This window comes from Seriola dumerili, unplaced genomic scaffold (assembly GCF_002260705.1).
Source record: "Seriola dumerili isolate Sdu_G_001 unplaced genomic scaffold, Sdu_1.0 BDQW01000219.1, whole genome shotgun sequence".
Classification (NCBI taxonomy): Eukaryota; Metazoa; Chordata; class Actinopteri; order Carangiformes; family Carangidae; genus Seriola; species Seriola dumerili.
In genome coordinates this window covers 3,027,200-3,047,852 of record NW_019174474.1, presented here as the reverse complement: position 1 = coordinate 3,047,852, position 20,653 = coordinate 3,027,200, and the positions used below count along the sequence as shown (strand labels likewise).

The 20,653-nt window shown below is 42.7% G+C and overlaps 2 protein-coding genes across 2 annotated transcripts in view; one reads left to right on the top strand and one right to left on the bottom strand.

Moving 5' to 3' along the window:
- Nucleotides 1-2,671, top strand: part of LOC111228501 (IQ motif and SEC7 domain-containing protein 3-like) — a 28,333-nt gene extending 25,662 nt beyond the window's left edge. The window contains exons 12-15 of the mRNA XM_022754403.1: nucleotides 104-262; nucleotides 364-456; nucleotides 1,224-1,270; nucleotides 2,252-2,671. Coding sequence (XP_022610124.1) covers nucleotides 104-262; nucleotides 364-456; nucleotides 1,224-1,270; nucleotides 2,252-2,671 — 719 coding nt within the window. The remainder of the gene's footprint in view (nucleotides 1-103; nucleotides 263-363; nucleotides 457-1,223; nucleotides 1,271-2,251) is intronic.
- A 3,062-nt stretch (nucleotides 2,672-5,733) lies between these two features.
- The window catches only part of ptprq (protein tyrosine phosphatase, receptor type Q), a 32,051-nt gene continuing 17,131 nt past the window's right edge, over nucleotides 5,734-20,653 (bottom strand). The window contains exons 29-55 of the mRNA XM_022754628.1: nucleotides 20,163-20,228; nucleotides 19,228-19,548; nucleotides 18,864-19,139; nucleotides 18,587-18,738; nucleotides 18,158-18,299; nucleotides 16,857-17,057; nucleotides 16,346-16,720; nucleotides 15,796-15,905; nucleotides 15,401-15,587; nucleotides 15,051-15,289; nucleotides 14,765-14,834; nucleotides 14,145-14,303; nucleotides 13,811-13,918; nucleotides 13,627-13,723; nucleotides 13,431-13,504; nucleotides 13,213-13,312; nucleotides 12,825-12,953; nucleotides 11,168-11,194; nucleotides 10,891-10,972; nucleotides 10,336-10,426; nucleotides 10,104-10,180; nucleotides 9,761-9,895; nucleotides 9,468-9,593; nucleotides 8,281-8,426; nucleotides 7,953-8,088; nucleotides 6,387-6,510; nucleotides 5,734-6,300 (exon numbers count right to left, since the gene is read on the bottom strand). Coding sequence (XP_022610349.1) covers nucleotides 6,263-6,300; nucleotides 6,387-6,510; nucleotides 7,953-8,088; nucleotides 8,281-8,426; nucleotides 9,468-9,593; nucleotides 9,761-9,895; nucleotides 10,104-10,180; nucleotides 10,336-10,426; nucleotides 10,891-10,972; nucleotides 11,168-11,194; nucleotides 12,825-12,953; nucleotides 13,213-13,312; nucleotides 13,431-13,504; nucleotides 13,627-13,723; nucleotides 13,811-13,918; nucleotides 14,145-14,303; nucleotides 14,765-14,834; nucleotides 15,051-15,289; nucleotides 15,401-15,587; nucleotides 15,796-15,905; nucleotides 16,346-16,720; nucleotides 16,857-17,057; nucleotides 18,158-18,299; nucleotides 18,587-18,738; nucleotides 18,864-19,139; nucleotides 19,228-19,548; nucleotides 20,163-20,228 — 3,788 coding nt within the window. The 3' untranslated portion in view covers nucleotides 5,734-6,262. The remainder of the gene's footprint in view (nucleotides 6,301-6,386; nucleotides 6,511-7,952; nucleotides 8,089-8,280; nucleotides 8,427-9,467; nucleotides 9,594-9,760; nucleotides 9,896-10,103; nucleotides 10,181-10,335; nucleotides 10,427-10,890; nucleotides 10,973-11,167; nucleotides 11,195-12,824; nucleotides 12,954-13,212; nucleotides 13,313-13,430; nucleotides 13,505-13,626; nucleotides 13,724-13,810; nucleotides 13,919-14,144; nucleotides 14,304-14,764; nucleotides 14,835-15,050; nucleotides 15,290-15,400; nucleotides 15,588-15,795; nucleotides 15,906-16,345; nucleotides 16,721-16,856; nucleotides 17,058-18,157; nucleotides 18,300-18,586; nucleotides 18,739-18,863; nucleotides 19,140-19,227; nucleotides 19,549-20,162; nucleotides 20,229-20,653) is intronic.

Here is a 20,653-nt window from a genome sequence, read left to right as displayed (position 1 = left end):
TTTTGAAAGATGTGAAGGTGTGAAAGATGAAAAACCCTGCATCCTTTTTTTAGAATCAAAGTTATGGTGAAAGCTCTTTCTCTTTGTTGGGGTTTCTCATCAGACTACGCCCATGGCATCACCATGCTGAGCCCGTTTACCTCAGAGAAGAAGCAGCTGGTGAGCTTCTGCTCCCCGAGTGGAGAAGAGCTCAGGAAATTTGCAGAGGAGCTCCGAGAGGCTATAGCAGAGGTCAACGAGATGGAGCAGATACACATCCAGTGTAAGGAAAGAAGGACACATACATCAGCTTATGCAAATGCAAAAGCACATGCACTGCACTGTGTATTTGCTGGTTTGCAATCTCTCTTTCTGGTGTTGTAGGGGAACTGGAGAGGCAACAAGGCATCCAGCCACACGGCATACACACCAATGGCGGGCAAGTGGACACACACACAGGACACGGCTCTCCCTCAGGTGCTGGTTTTGCTCGCGCAGCATGAAATGCATAACACAGCATACATTACTCATAACTACTGTATGCATATATTACTCAAGGGTATGTAGAAAATAGGACAACTTCATGGAGGAGAGGGCCATGAAAAAGCCCAAATAAAAAAGAGTGGATGATGGTCAGAGGGACCGTTCCTTTTGCTGTCTTCGTCACTTTTTTTTTTTTGTATTAAAACGGAATAGTTCACCAGTGTAACTTCCCAAATAGTCATTTTTACTTTTTCTGTGTTCAGGTTAAACCAACACGTTACAGTGTGTGATCTTTAAGTGGTGCTATACGTACTGTATACTTTCACCTTATGCAGACTGCAGGAAAAGTTTATTATTTGCTCATTTGCTTTCTTGCAGAGTCAGATGAGAAGATTGGTATCACTCTAATGTCTGCATAGTAAATATGAAGCTACCATCGGTTTTAGAGGGGGATATTTTATGTGCTGGACTATTTCTTTGATGGGTGCAGTCACTTCCTGGAGTCTTACTCTTTGAGCTTTAGAGGCAGAGGGGGGATTTTGTCACCTCTGACAGAGGCAGATGGTAGCTTTATGCTGTAACTATGCTACAAACATGAGATCTTCTCATCTAACTCTCGACAAAGGAGCAAATAAGCATTTGTCCCGAACTATTCCTTTAAATAAATGACTATCCCCAGTATGAGGACCTGTTTTTGACTGTCTGTATGCGAAGCTGAAATATGCCTGTTGACTTACAAATAGAGCCGTGTCTCCCCACAGGCCAACAGGATGTGTACGATAAAACCGGCAACAACAACACAGTAGAGGTGAGTGCCAAAGCTACTCATGTCTCCCTCAGGTAAGTATCTGCGTCTTCAGCTCTGTGGGTGTGGTTTTGTATGTGAGCGTGTGTGCGGTTAGACCGGGACTGTGCCTCATCCTGAAAAGAAAGTCTGCTTTATGCTTTGCTTTAAAAGAGCTCCGCCTGAGGCACATCCCCACTATGCAGCCAAGGATACAAAGGCCGCTGAGAGGAGTCTGCTGTATTGGCGCTACAAACAGTCTCTTTCTGTGCCTCATGAGTGGATCAGCAGACACTCTACTCGCTACACAACATCCCTTCTTTCATCAGCTGCTGTTTGCGAGCCTTACTGTATAAGCCTTTGCAAGCCACCATAAGCCTGGCTGGCTCCTAGAATACCATCTACAAAGCCAGATAAGCTTGATACCGTTAACAGTCTGTCGAGTGTGGGTGGGTGTGTGTTTGTAAAACCAGCCCTTCCTTTAACTAAGCATAGTCATAGAAGCTGTTGTCCCCTCTCCAGTTTTATCTCTGTTTTGTTCCTTTGCCCATTTCTCTCCTCTCTCCTGCCTCTCAGTCAGTCCCTTAGAGTTGTAAATTATTGTGTTAGGGAGACACCACGCCCTCGGTGTCACCTCTGTCCTCTCCTGACACTCCCTGTATCGTTTAGTTTCTCATTCTCCCACTCATTGACCATATTCGCACACACACATACACACACATAAAGTCCAAAACGTTCCTGCCATGATCTCTGACCTAAATCTCGTCTTACTCTGCAACCCTCCTCTCTTTCTGTGCTGGTGTGTGTTTGTGTGTGTGTGAAAATGTGATCATGTAAAAAAAAAAACATGATTGAGAGAAAAAGTGTGTATTTTGCTTGCGCTCGCTCTGCATACTACCTACCTGCATGCCTGCATGCCCATGTGCGTAACACACCAGAGGGCTGCGTAGAGGCTGCGTTCAGGCTGGTAACTCCTCATGCGTTCTCTGACTGTTCCTAAACTAGGTGTCAATTCACAACAGGCTGCAGACCTATCAACTGAGCCAGCCCAGCATTGAGTCCACGCCTCTGGCCCTGGCTGCGCCACCCGCCCTGCTCAGCCCTGTCCAGCCCGGAGAGCTCCGCCCAGAAACGCTCATCCAGTGCCAGCAGATTGTGAAGGTGATCGTTGTGGACCAGAGCGGGCGAGGGCGGATGGAGGCCTTCCTGAGCCAAGGCCCGGCCACCCATCAGCTCATCCAGTCAGCCATGTCCACACCTGTGCGCGTCAGAGAGGGGGACGGCCCTCAGCCCCCCCTGCCGCCTCCGCCTCCACCTTACAACCACCCCCACCAGTTCTGTCCCCCTGACTCACCCATGCCCCTCCACCACACCATGCCTCTCACACGCAGGCGCAATTCCAGTGGCTCCCGCAGCATTGTCTGAGTCCTGGGCTACTCTACGAACCCTGGAGGGAAGACATTACCCTCACATAACACACACACACACACACACACACACACACACACACACACACACACACACACACATACACACACATACACACACACACACACACACACACACACACACACACACACACACACACACACACACACACACACACACACACACACACACGCTGGAGCACTAGTTGACTCACTTTGAATGGTAAGATAAAAGCATTGCAAAAAAAGTAAGGAATATACTTTGAGTCACATGAAGGGATGAAGGAAAAGAAAACCTACAACAATCTTACCACAGTCTTGACTGAGCAGTGATGTTTCTGAACACAGAGTGGTTTCGATGCCATTTCTTTGTCTCCAACATGTCACCTGGTAGCTGATGATGTTGTCTGTGTAGATTTCACACTCTTTAAGAGATCTTGTGACTTTGCATTTTTAAATGTCACCTGTCCAACAAACTTGTCTGTGGGCTGTGACCCTGAAAACGAGGGACGATGTCAGAAGAGCGAACTCTCGCAGCCATGGAAGGACATGGGATCACTTTAAATATTAACGACAAAACCATGTCTTCTTTTATTTTCATTCAAGATATCGCTGTTAAGTTCACACCTCTTTGTTGGGTCCAGGTTGCCAGTATTAGATACCATCATACCCTCAGTGAATGATTTCATCACAGCTAATATAGCTTCTTCACACTGTAATAACTTTTTTTTCCTCATCTCCTCATAATGTGAAGAAACAGGAGTATCCTTCGTTTTCTAAGGAACATATACTCATTATGTGCGAGGAAGAAGGCAAAGAAAAAGGTAAAAGGCTTTAACATCTCTACCCTGTCATGTACAGTGTAGTGTAGTAAGCAAGGATATTACTCACTAAACTAACCTGAAACCATATCCTGACGACAATCATGTTTTTTTGTGCTTCTTTGCAGTATTTTTCCTACCTTGTGTGTATCTTCACAGTGGTGTGTGACTGCCCTGATTCTGTGGCGTTTTGCTCTCACGGAGCTCAGGAAAGGATTTGCTGCACTGTAACATGTAATATCTGCCCCTGTGTTGTACTGAGAGCTGAGTGCTTGTGTACTGTGTGTTCAGTGTGCTTACTCATGGGCAGCAGGGAGTAGGGCTGGTAATTCATCCAAAGTAAGGCTAAAACAGGCAAATGAAGCCTTTCTCCTCCTGTACATTTACTCCTAATGGGTAACCTAGTGTGAATATTAATGTTACCTTTGGATTTAGGCAATATCTCTGCCCAGAAAACTCTTAGCTTTAGTTTGAAAATGAATAAAAATTGCTCCACACAGGGTAGACCGAGGTCACCTCACTCCCTTTTCATGAATTTTATTTTTCCTTGCACACTGAAAATCTTATATAAGCAGAGATGCATTCCTTTACTGAATGTTAAATCAGGGGGAAAACTGAAGATGTCCATGGAATGATTATTGAATTTATCGGAGTGTCATCCGTCATGGTTTCAAGCTTGAGCCAGTTTGTACAGCAGATCACGAACCATCCAACTGAGACACACCAAACACGTCTTGTACCTTTTGCACCACAGAATATATTGGATATATTGTAAATAGATAATATAGATTTATTCTGAAAAAGTGGTTTGCCCAGTGTGTGTATCTACGTATGTATTTGTACAGAGAAGATCTAGTTTAAAAGAAAAAAAAGGATATTATAGTTATTATAGTTATTATTATTATTCACATTTAATATCAGGGGGAGGGTCCTAAATCCTATTGCTACGAGAGACGGGAAACAGGCAGCTTTTATAAAATTCACTCCAGTTACCATGGTAACACACACTGATTACAGATCTACATGCATCATTAAATTACCATGTCATATTATTACAGGATTACTAAGAGATGGCTGTGTCACCTGTTGAGGTGTGTAAAGGGCTATGCTGTATTGGAGAATACGTACAGTAAACCACAGGTCATACACACACTCACACACACACACATAGTTATGGTATACAAGTGGACACATACTCACACAGCCACACACACTGACGTACACAAACATGCACATAGCTGCCAAAGCAACCACAAATCCAGCTTAGATGTCACTTTAGAAACTGCTTGATTTCTCCAGTCAGCATCCCCACTATGTTTACGGTAAACTCTGACTGACTTGTTCTATACAGCATGATATTGTTTCAGTTTTTTTTTTGCTTTGCATTTTCATTTGCAGTACAAGGGAGGAGTTTGATTATATGTTTGTATCATTATTGTCAGGGCATGTTGGGTTGATTGATGTCATTTTCTCCACTCTCTCTACTTCCTCCCTCCTTTCTGCCCGACCCCCTTATCCCCAACCCCTGGCTTCTCTGTGGTTGTCATGGAGACGCACCAATCTGCATCCTCACTGTGGAGCGCTGTCATTAATCTTTGCACCCTCACAATATTTATAAAAGGAGATTTCTTAAAGATCAACATGTTTACTAATGGAATATTTCTAATTTTTTCTGTTTGAAGAGAATGAAAGAATAAAGTAGTTTTTACTCTCTGTCTCAGACTGTTGTGTCTATGATGATCCCCAGCTGCTTTTGATGTCAATAACGTCTTCACGTCTGCATCTGCAGCTCTGCCGGCCTCTCTAATGAATGAATCTGCACCAGGTGTGCGAGGAGCACAGTGAAATGAAGGAGCTTATGGGAAATCAGTCTATCTTGTTGCTCCTGTGTCCTCCCAGCACACTGGGTCTGAACTCATTCATTTGAAGATGAGGTCAGTCCCAAAGCAATATTGACTCTGACAGTACTTGTTGAATGTCTAGTTGTGTGTTGTAGTGAGTCTGCGTCATCAGCACGTGTATATTTAGAGTACATAATTTTCCACAAGAGTCTTATTCTGTCTAAAACTAAAAGACCAGCAAGATGGTAATTTGTAATTTCATATTGCGATATCTAAATGGCCACATTTGATGCAGGAGAGTCTCATGAGGAAGTTCTCAAGTGTTCAGTTAAGTATCGAGGCCAGAAAAAATACAAGTTGCTTTATTTTTGCAAATCACACTTGAGAAAGGCTGAACAATTCCTCGACACCGGCAGAATTACAAGGAGTTTGAAAAACAAAGCACCATTTTGGCTGAATAAATTATCTTACAAAAAACACAGATGATATCAGCATAATAAAGTAATTACAATACACAATGAAATCAATCTGTGCAAAGTACCTGTGGGCTTACAGATGCGATAGAGCTGTCACTGTCAGCTCACAATTTCTCCATTATCCCTGTCGTTTCTGAAATTATTTGTCCCCTTCTCCCTTGTGTTTCTCTCTCTCTCTCTCTCTCTCTTTGAAAACAAGCAGACAAGAGGTTCAATAAAGGGAGGACTGATCTGAGAAGTTGGTTGAAGTGGAGCAACAAAGTCTTGACTCTTGAAGTCTTTGAGCCGACTGACGGACCGTTCAGTTCAGACTGTGTTGTTCACCTCCTCTTTCTCCTCCTGCTTCCTCGTCCCTTGCATGGTGGAGGCGGTCCTGTCCAGGGTCTCTGCACAGGTCACGTCCCCAAAGTGTCTCACTGTCCCTCAGGTGCAGGTGTCCCTCAGTTTGTCTTTACATAGTGGTCTCTTCCCATTCCAGCTCAACATCACCTGGAGACCAGGAAAAACGTGTAGAGTGAGCACTGTGCTGTAGGGAAATGTGTGCCTCTTTGAGTGTGTGTTTGTACGTTGTTTACCTTCCATTGCGTCCAGGGAGTCCATCTTCTCCAGAGCAGAATAGCTGACAAACCAGATGGATTGGCTGTTGCCTTTGTTGTTTAGAAGTTCTAGCGTACTTTGATGCAGGAAGATGTACTGGGCCTGACAGCACATACAATGACAGCTTTATTAATCCCACACTGAGCAAATGTCCATATGAATTAATTTGTTAAGTCTTCCAATAATATTCCTTTTCAGGGTGTTCTGGTGGCCAATGCTGAACATGTAATTTGCAAAATCCCTGGTTTGGCTGCAGGTTTCTGTCAGCTCTGTACTGTCTAATGTCTAATAAAGGCAAAAATGGCCTTAAATAAAAACAACTATATTCTTTTTACAAACAGTGGAAGAAACATACGATTTTCTAATTGTGGATCTCTTAAATGTGATTATGACACCTATTAAAACAGATTTTTACAACTTACATAAAAAGTAAAAAAATATTAGCAGACTCAAATTTGGACTAAATTGTCACATGTAAAACATTTTGTTTTTTCATGCTGCAGCTGCCTCCATCATGGATTTACAGGATATGTGCCAAGATCATTCATTTAAAGAAAAAGATGCTTTTCACAGCTTTTGCACAAATCCAGGGGAAGTGGAGACAATTTTTGAAATTGACTACATCAAGCAGCCAGAGCCATCAGACTACAAGACTTTTTTTTTTAATACATCCGTCTATGAAATAATCTCTTTAGTGAAAACATCTGAAAGGATAGTTATAATTGTCATTCATTGTCATTTTATATAAGAAGCACTTCTACTAGAACTGATGGACATTTAGAATAACTTAACATTCGCCTCTGTTTTCACTTCCACAGAAGTAGTTTATATAATACGCTTGACTTATGGGCTTGTTTAAAGCTGTCTGCAAAGGCACTGTGCGTCAGTGTCTAAAATAACTGATCTGAATGATGTCCTCTTAAAGCTAAGGCTCTTTGTATATGACTAAACTGCTATACTAATAACTGGCACACTGAACACTGCTGTCTCAAAGAATCATGTCCTGAGTGGCTGCTTTCGGTTTGCCCAGCACTGTAGGCTCAAAGCTCACTGACTGCCAAAATGTGTATGCAAAGAAATGTACAGAACACTAAGAAATAATAATAAAAAAAAATACTGAGAAGAAGCACAGGCACTATGCAGGAGTTCCCTGCAGACACTGAGACACACACCAGTGGTCCACAAGTAATAACTGAGAGGGGATAATTTTAGGATAAGTTCACGCTGTTTCAAGACGGGGAATCCTGCTCAGCGAATAACTTTAATCCACTGCCAGATCATTTCCTTTGTCAAAAGCAGAAGTTTCCAAGTATTTCCTCATGGGGACAGGATCATAGCAGGACATGAAGTAAGAAGTAGGACAACTACATTGCCATTTGTCATGCCATTGCATATTTCTGTCTTTGATGATTGTTAAGTGCACTGGAACAACTTAAGACAAAATACAGTTTTTTTTGTCTTTTGTTTATTTACTCTAGCTTTTGGAATTTAAACAGAGAAATAAAATACACAGCTTTTTTTTTTTTTTTGTAATGTGAACTCACCAGATTCTGTACCATACACATCCTCTCGCTGCGCAGTTCGGCCACCAGGCCATAAATATCCACAAAGTCGTGATCTCTGACGTGCTGAATGAGGTGGTCTAAGGCAATAAACACACCTGTTCTTCCCACACCAGCACTGAGGAAAGAGCGAGAACAACACAACATTAAACTGCGTGATGCTCCACTGCACTTGTCTGTGACTGGTTAAGCACAGTATGAGGGTTACTGCAGTGACCAAACACAATAAAGTAATTAGTGCACTTTATGATCAAGGCCATAACTATAATTTATGCAGTATTAGTAAGTGACCACTCAGGTGCAACAGTACCTGCAGTGAATCACTATAGTGGTGTTGTCGTGCCTGTGAGCTCGGACAGCTTTGACAAACTTAATGAGAGTGCTGCAGGACTCTGGGACCCCGTGCTCTGGCCACGAGGTGTAGTTGAAGTGGCGAACCAGAATGTAGTGTCCGTGCTGCACAGAGGAAGTTAAACCAGAAATAAGACAGGGAGTAAAATGATATCATTATTTTATATCTTTATATATCATATCAGTACCTGAGTTTCCATTCATTCATCCATTCCTTCATTATTATGCAAATTCTATTGTTTACATCATGATGACTAAACTAATATGACGGTTACAACTGTATCTATGTGGTAATTACATTACATTTACATAGTAATTACATTAATATAAACCATTATGTAACAATATTTGCAGATAGCTTTGATACAATTTATTCAGCAAAAAATGTGGTGATATTTTCTATTATTATTACTGTTACTATTACTGTCAACAAATCCCACGACAAGACCAAAACAAATACTGAAATGATTGTAGAAACAAGTCTGTGTCCAAAACCTGATATATCTGAGCCATAGAGCTCCATTGTTGTTGAAAACCTATTACTCATCAGTGAGCAACACAGTTGCACTGGGTGACGTGTTCCTTCATTAAGACGAACAGTCAATCTCAAAACACAGTAACACTGCAGTAAACACACCAGCGCACCAGGTCTTTGAAAATAATCCCTAACAAGCACCCTGTTAACTTCAGTTTGAGTAGTTTGCTGTTAAAAACTACAGTGCCCAGCTGTTTTTAGAAAATTATTTAGAAAAACTATATATGTATTTAATAGATGCTATATTTGTTGTGACCGGTTTTTAGAATTTGTCTGTCTCCAGTAGGATCGGAACTGGGGCCCATCAGACAGGCCAGGGAATTGGTTTTGTTGGCAATAAGAAAAATATAGATAAAGAGCAGTTTTAACCTTTAAGTGGTATACATGGAACAAATCTACAGAAGAAAATGGACCCAGGTCAAAACTGTGTTTGTTTTACATTTTTCCGTTAGATATAAATTTGGAAAATTTTCCAGTAGTAAGAATGAAGTTGTTACTGCGTGTTTTTCTGGTGTTTTAGACTTTACAGTATGTACAGCATGTGTTGTGTGTACCATGTGTGTGTGTGTGAGAGAGAGAGAGAGAGAAAGAGAGGTTATTAGCTCAGTTACCTTTTCTACTTTCAGGGTTCTGACAGTCCAGTCAGGAAGGACTTCCTCTGACACTTTTGAGATGAGAATGTCACTAAACACTGACATTGGCTTGTTGTCCTCGGGCCAGTACTTGTGACAACGAATCTGAAATGTCACACACACACACAAACACACACATACATCAGATCTTCGTAGCAGATATAACCCTCCTGGTGAGATAGTTGTAATGGAGCCCAAATGGAGCCCAGCTCGTCCTCTGAAGGATGATACTAGTGGTGTTTCATAACAGTGTCAAATCTCTCATGACGCACTCTGCCTTTTTCATAACACTGCGTGAGCATGGCTATGGTGCGGGTTCCCGTTTCCCAGATCATCCTCCAGAAGTCAGCCACTGTGCCTGGCAGAGGTCCCTGGGTGGCTATGAACTCATTTGGACACAGGTAGCCCTAGAAACACAGAAAAACACACAGGCCTTCTATTACATCTGCCACATCTATCTATCCATCTATCTGAGAGAATGAGAAAGAGGCAGACATAGATCTAAAAACTGCTGTATTTGCTACAAATGTGTCTCACACCTGCAAAACTACTATCAAGTGGAAGCGACCCTCCAGGTTAACCACAGGCTTTTAGCTGCTGATAGCTGGTACTCACTGAGACGAAGCTGGCGTTGATGTAGTCAGAGCCTGCGGTGCCCGGTTCTGACAGCAGTTTCACTCGGTTGTTGTTGTCTGGACACAGTATAGTGAGAAGAGTGTGGCTGAAATGTGTGAAAGGCAACTGCGCAAGTGGTGGTCAAAGGCACATGCAGTTAACATTAGAGCTAAAACACAAGAGATACATTTGGTACATGTACCAATACGTGGTTCTCAGCCTGATCACTTACAAGGTTTGATGTTGGGGAAGCGGTTTTTGGATTTGTTCCAGGGCAGGTCAGCGTCTGTGGTGGCCAGATCCTGAAGCAGCTTTGGGAGCTCCTGTGGAGATAAAACGTTATACATCAACAAAACATCTTCACATAAACACACATATGTGGAGGTTAAAGTTCAGGGCAGGTATTTTCAAAACTGCTAAAAGTAAAATTTTGATTTCAAGATAAAAGTATGGTTAAAAATATATTTTTTAAAATCCAATTTCTTTTGACTTTGAAAATACTGTAACATTTATGAGAGCTTCAGCAGTCTCTAAGTTGGTTAAAAGTAACCTGCCGGGGAAAAACAATACTAAATCTGGCACTGATTTTGTTTGCAATCACTTTTCATGCATCTTGACTGTCTGCACTAAATTCCCCTTATCTCTTTTCTGTGTGATGTACCTTGTCTACCAACAGCAGACTTCCCTTCATGCTCCACTTTGGTTGATTTCCTCTTATTCCAACCCAATTTTTATATACAGGCAGAAGTTTGATAAACAAGAGTCCAGGTTGTAGACAGACACTTACAGCAAACTCTTCCTGGAACTTGGCATTGTCGTTGGCACACAGATCCTCTACGTGCTGCAGAAAAGACTTCTTGTTGACAGGTCTGACAGAGAGAGCAGGAGAGAAATACACTGAATGTGAGAAACAGGGAGATATATACAAAAAACTCTACAGCATTATGCTGTTTTCTGTAAACTTATTCTAGGTCACAACTTGTAATACTGAGCAGTACAGAACATGCAGCTCTATGCTGCAGCTACTTTGTGCACATTCACATTATTTATGCAGGATGACTTACTTGAGTGATTTTCTGTAGCTGAGAAGCCTGTTAAAAATAGACAGCAAAAATCAACCAAAATAAACAAATTAACTCAATGAGCCCACTCTGTGGTATTTCTGTCCATGACAGCTGAACTGATCCTGTTTGTGGAGAGTGGATGATATTGTATGTTTAAGAAAAAGACGTATTATTAGTTATTAATCAAATCCACTTCGATTTAACACTGACTTTGATGCTACGTTCTAAAGGAATATGTGAACATCAGTAAACTTGAATGAAGCATGTGGTTAATTCCTGTGTGGCTGGTGTTTCTTTGCATTACTGAAGAATTGTAGCTACGAAGATCCTCGGCTATCGATAAAGCTTACCATTTGTACCCTGCTAAGCCTTCCAAGCACTTTCGAGATAGTGAGTGGGTAAACAAATTAAAATGGTTTCAAGCAGAGGAGTGTCAGCTCAGCTCTGCAATCCCTGCCAGTGATGGAGAGGAAAGGGAGCAGGCTGTAGGCAAAACTTTGACGTCACTGATTCATTTGAACTGTCACCCTCCACCAAAGGTTTAATAAACAGCACAGATGGATGGTTTAAAGCCTTAATGGGTATCATAGTGATGACATGATGAGAGTGATGAATGAAAAGTGGCATAGAACATGCAAACAAACTATACACAGCAAAATGTGGCACACACACACGTCATGAGACCAACTTACTGGATGACATAAATCTCTTTCCGTCTAAAGAAGAAGGAAGAATACCTGGTGGGAGAAGAGTGCTCAGTGAGAGAAAAATAAAGCCAAGGCAGGTCAGTGCAGGTGTCTGCATGCAAAGAAATTTATAATATATGTGCCATTCGTTTGACAAGTGACAAAGAAAAGTCTGTTATTTTAACATAAAAAGTGGCATTTATACAGATCTCATAGTCAGAGTCGTGAAGAGATTCTGGTCACAAGGCAGAGAGACATACTGTCCTAATGATGCCAGTTTGAATTTAAATGACAGCTGGAGGAGCACAACATGCAACTGTCACAAACCCACACTCTTTGCTTTTAAATGCGTTTAACACTTAAATGAGTGGATGACAAATTATTCTCAATTATTCACATAAATAGTACTACTCATATTAAAAGCTTTTCCTTCCTGTAAGTTTCTCACCTCATCTTTGCCATCAGTGACCTTGATACACCAAAACCCGCACTAAATGTGACTTTGTTTCTCACCTGGTGCAAAACTGTAGCTTGAGAAGGAAAAGCAGCTTGCAGCACTTTGTGCCTGTGCACTTGTTTGTGTGAGAAAAGGATGAGAACAGGAGAGCTAGACGCTGAATTTGTAGGCGAGCATGGTTAGAAAGATACAGACAGGATGACTTGCCTGTGCTGCAGAGAACTGAAGGTAAACTATAAAGCCACAACGACGCTGTGTTGCGTCGTGGTGCTGCTGCTTCTATTTTCTGCACAAACTCTACGGTGCTAGAAGATTTAGTGCTGACAGGAGCCCACATCAAGTTGGCTGCAGCAAAGAGATTTTTGTCTTGTTGACTTAGATTTAAAACCTTGTCTAGAGGAGATAAATCAAGCCTGAAGTCATGTAGTGTGCAACCAGCCTCAGCTGCCAAGAATGTGTGTGTTGTATTAGGAAAAGTCACGCTTTCAGATTCAAACTAAACACACAGACTTACCGGTTGAGTTTCTCTTGTTTCAGCTCCAGATCTGCCACAGCGATCAGCTGATCCAGTTTACACTTAGTCTCTATGATCTCTGCCTCCCTTGGTGAATAAGTCCCACCCTCCTTCTTGCGCTGATGGATCCTGACATTTGATAATAAGCATGTCAATCAAACAGAGGTTAATAACAATACAGAAATAAAAATTAATATCCAGAATTAAAATCAATGAAATAGGGAAGGAAACAGATTTATTGCAAATTGTGCAATGCAAAGATGACTTATTACAGGAATTTACACATAGCATGTTTTTTTTTGTCTGTTAATACTAAATAGCAATCAATGCAGTGTTTCAGTAAATGTATGAATGTTGGCAAATGAATGAATGTCTGTTGCCATCTTACTTGACTGAGCCACAGATGATGATGATGAGTAACACAGCCAAGAAAAAGGAAAGCAGAACACCGAGAATGATCTGTTCTTCCCTGGTCAACAGCCCGTCCACTACAGAGAGAGGGAGAGGAGACAGAACGGACAACATCACACAAAAACAACAAACTAAACTGTACATGTTATGTTCTCACTTCTTGATGTACAGTTATACAGGAATGACTGTAAATACCCGCAGTTTTGACGTGGTCAGAGTACTCAGAGTCTGTGTATTGGCCTTTGATGTTAGTGGCTCTGAACTTGAACCTGGTAAATAGAAAATAACCAGCATTATCCAGTCCAGTCTCAGCATTATATCATTACAGCTACATGTATATACAACAGTTTTTAAATTGTTGTGTGGTTGAGTGTGTGTGTAGTGCACTCACACATAGACCGTGTTAGGCTTCAGAGGTCCATTGCAGAAACTGTCGGTGTTGTTCCCCAGCATACAGTCATCGTTGTCTCCGATCACGTACGTTCCTGCTGTAGTGTGATTGTGCCTCACCAGGGGACGGCCGTCTCCAGACACACTGCGATCACCTCTGACGTGTGCGTCCGTGCGTGATGCACCGTCCCCCAAAAAACATGGCGGGTTGGGGAACCCCTTGTCAGCCAGGTAAGGGGCAGGACGATCAAAAAATGCATTCTTCCAGTTGGTCAGGTTCTGGATGTCCTTCACTATGACAGGATGGAAAAAGAGAAAAAGAATCGCAGGGGAACTGAGTCAAATTTTGGCTGACGTTAAGCCCCTCAGCTTTTGCTTACATTTTGTCTTTTGTGAGCTTAGGACAGAGTGACGTACTGTAAAACGAGATTCTACTTGAGGCTTAAAGCACAAAAAAGACTGCTACCCAAATGTGTTCAACTAAAAGTGATGGCTGTCAATGTTTCTGAAGAGTCATACCCCCTGACTCGGCCACGATGACCTGAATTTTTGTGATTGGTCCATTGTCGTCACTATAGAAACAGGCAGGCATGCGGATGGTGATACTCCTGTGGGTTACCATGGCAACCCCTCCATGGCCCAGCACCGCCTGGGGTCTTTGGGTTGGCTTGGCCGGGGCTGGAACACACACACACATGTGAACATAGAAGAGCATGCACGCGCGCACACACGCACGCGCGCACACACACACACACACGCACGCACACACACACACACGCACACACACACACACGCGCACACACACACACACACACACACACACACACACACGCACACACACACACACACACACACTTGTGTGTAGAGGTACTTTTATTCTATTACAGTTACGTATTAAACATGGCAAACAGGCTGTTGCTCTCAATATTCAGATTAAAACTGCACCTCTACAGCATTAAAACAGACCAGACTGTATTGCTGAGTCACATTTACTGTGTCAGAACAACTGGATACTTATTGAGCAATAACACTGTGCAGTAGCAATTTTCTGTCTAGCATCTGTGCTGCACTGCTGAAACAAGATAGAGAGAAACACTGTGGAGCAGAGCGGAGCAGACGCAAAAAAGAGGGAGTTATACCTTTGATTCCTGTAGTTATCTGGACATGTGGACTGGGCGGGCTCCTCCCGGCGCCATTCCTTGCTGAAATCTACAAACAGGCAAACAGAGAGAAGGAAGACGGCAGAAAAGGGGACAGATGAAGTAAGGAGTTAAAGAAAAGAAGAACTATTTGAACAAGAGCAAGCTCCGCAAGGGTTGTGGAGTGCTGGCAGCGCTGATCTGCTGTTATAGCTCCAGGTGTGTGACCCGAGACACTGTGTCTAAATGTGCATGCCTGTGTGTGCAATATGTGTATCCTCCTTGCCTGTATAGTGTAGCTGTGTCCTCCTTTTAGGCCCTCTATGACAGCAGTCAGTGTGTTATGGTCTCTTTGGATGATATTAAGGCTGATGTTCTTGACCAGCTGGTCCTTTTCGTATATGTACACAAAGTAGGCAGTGATGTTTCCATTGGGCTCTTCTGGGGGCGTGAAGGTCACCTTCACACTGTTCACTTCCTCTGGGATAACTGATACGATCACATTCTTAGGAGGGTCTTTTGGCTCTGGGGACAGAGTAGAAACGACACTAAAGAAAAATAATAATACATATTTATTCACATCTGCAGGTTGGTAGGAGCTCTCATAGGTTTTCGGAGGCGTAAATTTCCACATACCCTCCTCCAGCGTTTGAAACTCAGTAGGTCCAATAGCTTTCCCGTCGCTGGCAGCCAGTTCCAGTGGACCAGTGAAGGCGGTGATAGTCACATAGTAACGAGTGAAAGCAGTCAAGTTAGTCACGACAACAGCCATCAACTCTCCTGGAGCCCGGACTCTTGAGATGTTCAAACCAGGACCATCGACCTGAAATAAGAGCACAGTTCATGGAAACATAAAACACTTTTTTTTTCATATTGTTTGCACTTTACATCATACAGAATGTGAACCTGCCTTTGAGCTGCTGCTGCTATTTTTAAACATAACACCATGTTGATCTGTTCTGAGACCATCTACCTGTGTTTTACACTTCACCGGTGACATGTTCATATTTGTGTGTGCGTCTGTACAAGACCTGCACAAGATACGATGTCGGCCCAGAGAGAACAGCTGGAGCACTCCATGCAATGCGAAGGCTGTTGGAGGTGGAGGTCACTTTTAGGTCACGGGGAGGGGCATCAGGGTCTGAAGGAGGAGATTAGAAAAACACAAAGTTCTTATGAAATTATATCTAACTAACATATACTGTATAGGAAAGATGACTAAAAAAAACAAGGGTTCTTTATAATTTTTAATTGAACATTTGAAAAAACAAAACCAAACAAAAATATTTTATCAGGGTTTGCTCCTAATTTTGCATTAAGATGTTATACTTGAACATCTTAAATCACCAGACCAGACCTTTTAAGACACTTAATCTTTCTTTAACTTATAATATGTAAAGACAGAAAATTCCTCCTTGATACTGAGACACAATATCATTGTGAGACTGATGCCACTCTACAATGCTGTAGGTCTATTTGTTAAGATCTTGAGGAGGAGCCGCCAGAGGCCGAGGACCTGACTAACTGCTCACCCTCCAGTGGCAAAACACAGAGGTCACATAATCACTGTGATGTTCTTACTTCCAGCGAGGGTACGCGCATAACTCCAGTGTGTATACTCTCCAACTCCAGCGTTGGTCACAGCAGCCACTTTGAAGCGGTAGTACCTGTATTTATTCAGGGATTGGAGTGTGATGCTGTTGTGGCTCTCTTCACCGCTATCTGAAGCATTTACTGACACTGTGACATTAGAGTCCACGCAGCCTGGGGTCAGTTGGTCCCCTGAGGCTGGCTGTGCAGTAGGTAGGATGTTTGCTTCACAAACAGTTGAAAGCAGCTGTGCTATGATGTGGTACTCTTTCAGCAGGCCTGGTATGGAGAGCGGCGGAGCCCACTGAAGAGTCACATTATTAGGTGTCACCTGAGAGATGGTGAGGAAGCGAGGGGCAGCTGGGACTGTTAGAAGAGACAAAGAGGATTTAATCAAGTATTCATTCTGTATTAAATTAGCGATTCATTGAAGCCAAAGGCAGTAGCTTCTACTAGATAATAGCAGTTCCTGGATGTACAAAAAAAAAATAAGACTGACTACCTGATTCAGAAAGAGTGGAAGCACTGCAGTTCATTCTGTCTCCAGGTCCTGCAGAGTTGACTGCAGCCACAGTGAGTGTGTACTCCATGTCTGGTGACAGCCCAGTCACTGTGTACTCTGATGAGGTAGCCTGGCGTGTGTAGGACTGCAAGTCCATCTCCACCAGAATCTCATAAAAAATGATCTGCCCATTAGGGTTGACTGGAAGATCCCAGGACAACTGAATTGAATCCCAGCTCACTCCTGAGCATGACAGGTTCCCCACAGCATCAGATACTGCAGACAGAGAGAGAGAGAGAGAGAGAGAGAGAGAGAGAGAGAGAGAGAGAGAGGAGTGAGACAGTGAGACAGTGACATTGTTATACTCGCATCAGCTTTCGTTAGCATTCTTCACTGTCTGCTGTAAAAGGAAAGAACTAAATTCAGTTTCAGTTACCTGTGGTTATTTCATCAAACAGGCTGAAAAAAAACAGCTACACATAGGGTCACAGTAGTGCCTGGTACATACAGTATCTTCTGTGACAACAAAACAAATAAGCTATATCTTAAACTATTACTACTAATCAAGTGTTCCTGAGAAGACACACGTTCAGCTTGTCCTTGTCCATGCTGCTGCTTCACAATGACATACAGATGAAAACAGCTCAGTAGTGTCTCCACTGCCTACATATACTGACAATATCTAATACTTCTTTCAATGAAAGCATTTTTTTAATTCATTTGCTGGTTCACTGGAAAGCACAGAGATCTATTGCACAGCCTTGGGAAGGCATGTGTGATTATCAGTGACTACACACATGCCCTTGACAATTGATTTAAGCTAATGCCACCAGGAGTGTGTTTCAGTTATTTAAAACAAGCAGAAAAATGTTTGGTTTTATCTCAAAAGCCCTAAAATTTGTGAACAGCTGAGGTTAAAGAGGTTGTCATATTACTGTGTATAGACTGATCGATGCATTTGAATTTTTTTTTTTGTCTTCTCAGTGTTAGACTTTGTTGGCCAGCTATTGATCAACTAATGCCATTAATGCCTGTGTCTTTCCACATTTTTTTCTCTTTTCATTTAAGTTCTTACGCTGCTAGGTTTTTAGTTTTTTGAATTTTTTGGATGTGATTAAATTGCTGTGTTTTTATGTTTGCAAACCTGTTTTCCTTGAAATATTCCTTGAGGCATGGATGAACTATTTAGAACTGAACAGACCATACAAAGCATAGTTTTAAGATGAATTTTAAACCCCAAAGTGTGAGCAGTAAGCTAGATCAGTGTTACGTTCTTAGTGTGTGGGCAGTGTGTGCTTTACCTGACTCGTTAGTCGTGAAGGTCACAGGGCTGCTGAACTGATTCCCATGGCCCACTCTGGTGTAACTGTAAACACTGATCTCATAAGAGCTATGAGGCCTGAAGCCTGATAGATATTCTGTGGTTGATGGACCAGAGGAATTCTACATTTGCGCGCACACACAAAACACATAAAAAAAATGACACATAAGAGATTAAATCATCCAATCCTGATTACTGAAGTGGAAAATGTCTTTTTGTATCAGCACACATATGTGCACATGTGTGTAAGTGTAATGTCACTGTTGAGAGGCATCTGGAGTGTAAAATTAGAGCTACCGTCAACTGGATTGTGTGTACTCTTACTGAGGGGGTCTCTGGAGTGTTTGCAAGTGTGTGTGCGTGTTGCTGTTATTGTGAAGTGGCTTTTGGTGTGTGAAATTAACGGTACCTGGTGTGTGACGGTCTGTGTGATGAGGTCTCGGATCCTGAAGCCATACTGTATCACCACACCGTTGGGCTCCAGAGGAGGCTCCCAGCTCAGCCACACGGAGACGGCCGTGTGGTTATATATAGTCAGGTTACGGGGAGGGGACATTGGGCCTGAAACACAAAGTTGGGCAGACAGAGAAGAAGATAGACAGTAGATACAGGATACTCACAGCTTAGAAAATAAATACCATCTCATCAAGGTGCTAGAGAAATGTTAAACCTGCTTCCAAACTCACCTCCTTCATCAGTGTGCAGCTGCAGCAGCAGATAAGGTCCCGAGCCTTTACGCGTTGCTGCTGTAATAGTGACGTTGTAAGCTGTGTATGGAAGTAGGTTAGTGATGATGAAGGAGGTGTTGGGAGTATGTGTTGTGTTGGAGCCCCCTGGGCCAAACAGCGTGAGGGTATACTCGGTTATTTCCCCGTTAGCCTCCAGAGGGCGCTGCCAGACCACAGCGATGGAGGATGACGACAGGTTCCTGGTGGACACCAGCAAAGGAACAGAACTAGGAACTGAAGAGAAACACACCCACACACGTCAGCATCACAACAAACATCTGAACCATACGCCATAAGTGAATGTTTGTGTAGATAAACTCACTGTCGTCATCCGTTCTTAGGTACATTGTGCTGGTATGGTTGTCGGCAGGGCCAGCACCAGTTGCCGGGGTAACGGTCAGCACATAAGGGAAATACTTCCTGAGTTTGGTGAATAGGAAGACATTGTCAGTGGTGGTATGCTTGATAGTCTTGTTGACAGCTGGAGTCCCTTGGTTGGATACATCTGGGGGGATGCCGGCCTCCTGTAAGGTTAGCAGGTAGTAAGGACGGCCGTTTGGCTCCAGGGGAGGGTCCCAGCTGACAATGATGGCCGTGGAGCTGAAGATCTGAGCTGTCAGGTTTCGGACTGAGTCACTTGGCACTGAAAAGGGAGTCAAGTAGAATTGTGTTACTATTATTTACTACCAGCAATAAGACTGGTTGAAAACTGTGAGCCTTACGCTACTGGGAGACAATATTAGGGCATCAATCAACCATACACACTCTGACACTGGAGGGAAAATGAACAGCGCAGCAGTCATCATCAGCTCAATCATCATCATCATCAACATCATTATCTGTCACAAGCACTGTCATAATCATTGGCAGCACTGTTGTAATTAACAAAATCAACAACAGCACATCAAGTAGAACAATAGCAACACAAAATACAAAGAGGTAAAACCAGTACAGTAGGCAGACATAGAAACAATATCCAATAAAACAACATCCAATTCAAAGACAAACAGAGGCACTTAGAGGAGGAAAACCCACACAACGGAAACCTTGGGACTGAAAGAGATTGAGCAGAAAATACTCATCCTGTTCATCGTCTAAGCCTCTCCAAAAACAATGTATGGTACACAGAGTAGAAATAAGGGGAGATGAAGGGGAAAAGGGGGGAGATAAAACTTGAGAGATCCGTGAGATGAATGAGTGGATGTAAGGGGCCGGGTGTGTGTGGGGGTCTGAGCCCAGGGGGAGTGAGCCCCCTGCTGGGCTTGGCTGTGCGGAAGAGACAAGGTGGCCTGGAGGTCCGGTGCTTGGCTGAGAGCGGAGCAGCTAGAGCACAGGCAAGAGATACAGAGTCAGTATGAGCAGGGATCATCAGTGATCAGACAGAGAATACTTCACAAGCAAAATGTTAACAAGAAAAAAAAAAAAATCACAACAATCAAATCTGTAACTGTCTGTGACAAAGTCTGCACCATTTTTCCCAAAATCACATAAAAACAAAGAGATCAGTTTTACAAACACTTCACTCCCTCCCTGAGGATATCAAAGTGCAACTAAATATTATATGCGTATATGTAAATTTGGATTTCCGTGGGAACAGTGCAATTATAGCGTGAGCGCAGAATCAACTTTCACACAGCATGTCAGGCTTTGTGTTTTTTCTCGGTGTCATCAAATCGTAAACGGTTCTACGCTCTCATTCTCTTCTTCTTTCTGGCTCTAATCCCTCACAACTTTCGTCATGCTTAGTA